Source organism: Leptonychotes weddellii, chromosome 4, assembly GCF_054177405.1.
Source record: "Leptonychotes weddellii isolate Sample4059 chromosome 4, ASM5417740v2, whole genome shotgun sequence".
NCBI classification, from domain to species: domain Eukaryota; kingdom Metazoa; phylum Chordata; class Mammalia; order Carnivora; family Phocidae; genus Leptonychotes; species Leptonychotes weddellii.
The window spans coordinates 112,375,373-112,381,372 of NC_138372.1; the positions used below are offsets into that span (position 1 = coordinate 112,375,373).

General features: G+C 37.1%; 1 protein-coding gene across 1 annotated transcript in view; it reads left to right on the top strand.

Moving 5' to 3' along the window:
• CSPP1 (centrosome and spindle pole associated protein 1) overlaps nt 1-6,000 on the top strand; it is a 117,397-nt gene that overhangs the window by 87,952 nt on the left and 23,445 nt on the right. The window contains exons 19-21 of the mRNA XM_081817125.1: nt 1,275-1,379; nt 3,326-3,392; nt 4,406-4,523. Coding sequence (XP_081673251.1) covers nt 1,275-1,379; nt 3,326-3,392; nt 4,406-4,523 — 290 coding nt within the window. The remainder of the gene's footprint in view (nt 1-1,274; nt 1,380-3,325; nt 3,393-4,405; nt 4,524-6,000) is intronic.

The window sequence follows — 6,000 nt, forward strand, 5'->3', positions numbered from 1 at the left end:
TTGCTCTCAGTGATGTAGTTATCATTGCTAGCTATAATTTTTCTTTTATTTATGTATGCCTGATAATATATTTTTGTCCATTTTCTTAGTTTTTACTTTTGTGTCATTTATTTTTTATTTAGCTTGTGTATTTGGTTTTGTTGAATTTGGTTTTATGTTTTTTTTTAAAATTCAGTTTTTTACCCTAATCAGAGAATTATAGTCTTTTGAACAGTGATACCTAAATCCATCTATTTTTATCATACCCAATATATTTGATCATATTAATTGAATTTCTGGCTTTTTTAAAATTTATGCTTCCTTGATAGTTACTTGTTTTCTTACTCTGTGGAGTATGCTTTGTTTGCTTCATCCTCTGTGGTCCTTTAGAAGGTTTATATTGTCATTATAATTCTGCTTGTGGTCATCTACTGGTTTTAAAAGAAAAGATTTTCTCATGTATTTCGGATTTTGTCAGAGTCACCAGTGAAAGTAATATTTGATTTTGTACCATGCAAAATGAACAATTTAACATCCATACATATACTCTGTTCTGGGTGGTTTTTTTTTTTTGTTTTTTTTTTTAAACCAGGTAATTATTACTGCATTTTGTTGGGAATTTGTTTTTTGCATTTTGATTTTAATATGAAATTGGGAACTATTAACTTTATTACACTGGAAACTGAAACCCTCTTTTATCTCTTATGGAGACATAGAATGCTGTTGTTATCTGGAACATTCCCTCATGGTGATGCTCTTGGTGACAAGAGATCTAGGTTTTAGATGTTGATTTATATTATTTTCCAGAAAAGAGTTTTTGTTTTTTTGTGTTAACCTGTTTCTTTTTATTATTAAAACAAGTGTTTACCTTAGTTCTGTTTTTTGTTTTTGTTGTTTTCCTAATATTTGGTATGGTATTGCTTTACTTAAGTTTGTTGGGTTTTTTTGTTCTAATCTGAGAGTGCTTTGGTTTTAATAACAATATCTAAATCAGTTAATGTTTATCAAAACTGATGTTTTTGATCTTACATAATTGAATTTCTGACTTTCTTTTTGGTAAAAAGTATTTTATTAAATAAAAGCAATAGCTTTCTGAATTTCCTAAGTGGTCTTGTTAACTATTAGGGGTGTCTGTGCACACAGGCACATATATATGTAGACATACATATATGTATGTATGTGTATAGACATATGTTGGTGTGTGTGTGTATATATGCATATGTGCTTATATATGTATGTGTGTGTTTGTATGTATATATATACATACATATATATGTATACTTTCTTCCCCCCAGCGCTTGAGACAGCCTTCTCCTGTAGTTCCTGCTCTTCAGAACAAAATTGCAAACAGACTTCAAAGACCTCCTTCAGTTGACAGCATTATAAGTTCCTTTATTCAGGTATATACTTTTTCTTTTGATTTGTTAATCTTAGCTAAATTAGTTTAGATGAAGGGAATTGAGTGAGTTTTTTTAATTCATCATATTTAGCTATGTTACATTTTTTCAAAGCTGAAATACAATGGTTGCATTTATTTGTTGCATCAGTTGTAACTGGTAATACTTGGTGCCATAAAGTTTAAATTCTTTTGACAGATTATAATTTAGCAAATGGTTCTTGTCCAGCCCTCTCAAGAAGGCCTTTTCTTTGATAATATATTATCTGGCTACCTGTAATTATGCCATTGAAGTCCCTTATACTTTAGACTCAGCTATGATCAAAAAAAGAGAGCTGGGAAAATGTTCCAGAAGGGTTGATCCTTGACTTGACTCTTGAAGAATGAGTAGGAATTTGCCATAAAGAGGAGGAGATGTGCCAAATCATGGAAGGAAGTGGCACACAAGGAGAAGAATACCCCATGGTTTGCTCTGGCCTCAGAATGCCTGACCAGGGTGGCAGCAGAGGTAGAGGACAAGACGTGAGTAGGATGTGGTATGGAGTTTGACTTGATTCCCATAGATGAGTGGGTACCAAATGGACTAATTACCAGAATAGACAAAGCAAATGTTAGAACATTGTCCTAATCCCGCTCTCTCAGATTCTGATTTAGTCGGTCTGTGATAGATAATGAATGGTATGCTTTGTAATACTTTAAGTAGGAGAATGACATATGTTATAAGTTGGAGAATGGCCATATTTGTCTTACCTAACTTTCTCTCAGGCACTGGTGTGGAGATGTATTTTAGAGGTCGGGTAAGACCATAAACATGGAGAGAAGTTACAGTGGTTTTGCAGAAGTCCACTTGTGAGACTTTCAGGACTTAAAGGCAGTGACATTAAGAACTGAGAATGGGTGATAAATTCAAGACATACTTAAGAGACACAAATAATGGCATTCACTGTGTGGGGGGGGGTAGGCATCAGTGACAACCTTCAAGTTTCTTGTGAAATTTATATAGAGTGGGTGGTTGAAAATATGGGTTGTGGCTAAGGAAGGAGTTCTGGACTGGTTTGGAAGCCATTAACATTGTTCCTTGTCAGATTAGTATAGTTGTCGGGGATAGGTTTGGGGGAAGTAAAGAGGGCTGAGGATGGAACACCAGGGAATTAAATATTTAAGAGGCAGAGAAAGGAAATAGAGACAGAGAAAGTGATAGAGAATGGCAATATCAGTTGCTACTGGCCAATTAAAATAAGGGTGTAAAATGCCCATTGAATGTGTCACTTGGGGATCCCCTGGTGACTTTGGTGAGAGCTGTGGAGTGAGGGTGTAGAAGCAAAGGCAGTAGCTGTATGGTGGGGAGTGAATGGGCATGAGGAAGTAGACACCGTGTTGCATCTATTCTTGAGAGGATGGCTATGGAGGGAAGTAGAGAAGGGACAGTAGATAGTGATGAAGGAGGAGATAAGAATTTTTTTTAAGAAGGAAGAGATTTTTTTTTTTTAAGATTTTATTTATTTGAGAGAGAGAGAGAGAGAGAGAGAGCACGAGAGGGGGAGGGTCAGAGGGAGAAGCAGACTCCCTGCTGAGCAGGGAGCCCAATGCTGGACTTGATCCTGGGACTCTAGGATCATGACCTGAGCCTAAGGCAGTTGCTTAACCAACTTAGCCACCTAGGCACCCCAAGAAGAAAGAGATTTTTAAGCATAAGCTAAGAAAAAAGAGTGATTGGAGGAGGTGGGAGTCACTTACCAGATACAGAGAACAGGTGACAGGGTTGTCTTTGGGTGGAGCAAGGACACTTCCATTGTGATGGGAAGGAAAAATACATGTAGGGAAGTGTATAGGTAGGATAGTGGGAAATCTGGTTTCTTTTACATATAGTTGTTTCAAAAAAATTACTCTCTTCGAGCTTCTGAGTAGGCAAGACATACTGAGTATATCTTTGTTATGATTGTTAAACAGGAAAGTTCCATATCCAGGGCACAGTCTCCTCCGGTACCTGCCAGGAGAAACCAGCTCCGTGCAGAAGGTAGAGTTAACTATTAAGTCTGAGACCTATAATATTTCTCTTTTAAGCTTTTTATTTTGAAATAATTGTAGACTCACAGAATGTGGCAGAAGAGCATAGTGAAGTCCCGGGTACCCTTCCTGCAGCTTCCCTCAGTGGTACTATCTTATATAGAACAATAACCAGGAAATTGACATTGGTACGCTCTACAGACCTCCATCAGGTCTCACAGTTTTAACACAAAGTAATTGATGTGTGTTTGTGTTTTGTGTGTGGTTCTGTGCATTTGTATTGTGTATAATTTGTGTGACTACTGCACAAAGTATAGAACTGTGGCATCAGGGGCTCCTGGTGGCTCAGTCAGTTAAGTATCTGCCTTTGGCTCAGGTCATGATCCTGGGGTCCTGGGATTGAGCCCCACATCAGGCTTCCTGCTCAGTGGGAAGTCTGCTTCTCCTCCTCCTTCTGCCCCTCCCCTCTGCTCATGTTCTCTCTCTCTGTCTTTCTTTCAAATAAATAAAATCTTTAAAAAAAAGGAGAAGAACTGTGGCATCACCACAAAGGAACTCTCTTGTGTGCCTCTTTATAGTTGCACTCGCCCCACCCCAAGAGTATTTCTTGTCTGGCAATTCCTGTATTTTCAGAAATGTGTATGTGTATCTTACTGGTATTCATAAATATGATCTGTATTTATAAAATATTAACAGCAACCTTCATAAAAATGTGTCTCTGAGCATTTTAGTTTTGTGTTACGTCTGGTTATCTTTTAATGTTTAATCTTCTGTTCTTTTTTTTTTTTTTTTTTAAGATTTTATTTATTTGAGAGAGAGTACGAGAGAGTGGGGTGAGGGGATGAGGGGTGGAGGGAGAAGCAGAATCCCCGCTGAGCAGGGAGCCTGATGTGGGGCTCGATCTGGGGACTCCAGGATCATGACCTGAGCCGAAGCCAGGCTCTTAACCGACTGAGCCACTCAGGTGCTCCTAATCTTCTGTTCTTATACCTGTCTTATTTTTTACTTACTGTGAATTTGCAGAGGAGAAAAAAAATGTAATTATGGAGTTATCAGAAATGAGAAAACAGCTTCGCAGTGAAGAACGGCGTCTACAAGGCCGGTTACTACATATGGACAGTGATGATGAAATTCGTATAAGGCAAGATTCAACTTGCGTTTTTTGTTTGTTCTTGTGTTTTGTTGTTCTTGTGTTCAGGAAAAGGAATTATACGTTAATCAGAACCTATCCAGTAATTCCACAGTTTTGGACCAGGATTAATCAGTCTTTATTGTAAAATCACATTTATTAGAATAGTTAAGTAGCATGCTTGAGAAAAGTTTTTAACAGATTGTTGGTGAAATTGTAATACTGAAATAGCCTTTTCCCCCAAAAGAAATATAGCAAAATAATTATATCCCAGTGGAGGGACTCAGTGCAACTAATCCAAAATAGTATATGATTTATTAAGTCTGTTTGTGTTTAAAGTATGTGGTAGGTTTTCTTTTTCTTGACTTCTTTCTTTTCTTTTTTGCAACGTAGCTTTTTCTTTAACTAATATGCTTTTACTTTATTTTTTTTCATTTAAATTCAATTAATTAACATATAATGTATTATTAGTTTCAGAAGTAGAGGTCAGTGATTCATCAGTTTTATATAATACCCAGTGCTCATTACATCATGTGCCCTGCTTAATGGCCATCACCCAGTTACCCCAACCCTCCACCTCCCGCCCCTCCCGCAATGCTCAGTTTGTTTCCTATGATTTAGAGTCTCTTATGGTTTCTCTCCCTCTCTCATTTTGTCTTATTTTATTTTTTCCTCTCTTCCCCTGTGATCTTCTGTTTTGTTTCTTAAATTCCACATATGACAGATCTTATGATAATTGTCTTTCTCTGATTATTTTGCTTAGCTTATTACCCTCCACTTCTATCCATGTTGTTAGAAATGGCAAGATTTCATTTTTTTTTTTTTTTTGATGGTTGAGTAGTATTCCGTTGTATGTATATATAGCATCTTCTTTATCCATTCATCTGTCACTGGACATCTGGGTTCTTTGCATAGTTTGACTATTGTGGACATTGCTGCTATGAACATTGGGGTGCAGGTGCCCTTTGGATCACTAAATTTGTATCGTTGGGGTAAATCCCTAGTAGTGCAATTGCTGGCTCATAGGGCAGCTCTATTTTTAACTTCTTGAGGAACCTCCATATTGTTTTCCAGAGCTGGCTGCACCAGCTTGCATTCCCACCAACAGTGTACCCCTTTCTCCGCATCCTCACCAATATCAATCGCTTCCTGACTTGTTAATTTTAGCCATTCTGACTAGTGTGAGGTGGTATCTCACTGTGGTTTTGATTTGGATTTCCCTGATGCTGAGTGATGTGGAGCTTTTTTTCATGTATCTGTTGGCCATTTGTATGTCTTCTTTGGAGAAATGTCTGTTCATGTCTTCTGCCCATTTCTTGAGTGGATTATTTGTTCTTTGGGTATTGAGTTTGATAAGTTCTTTATTGATTTTGGATGTTAGCCCATTATCTGCTATGTCATTTGCAAATATCTTCTTCCATTCTGTTGGTTGTCTTTTGGTTTTGTCAGCTATTTCCTTTGCTGTGCAAAAGCTTTTTATCTTGATGAA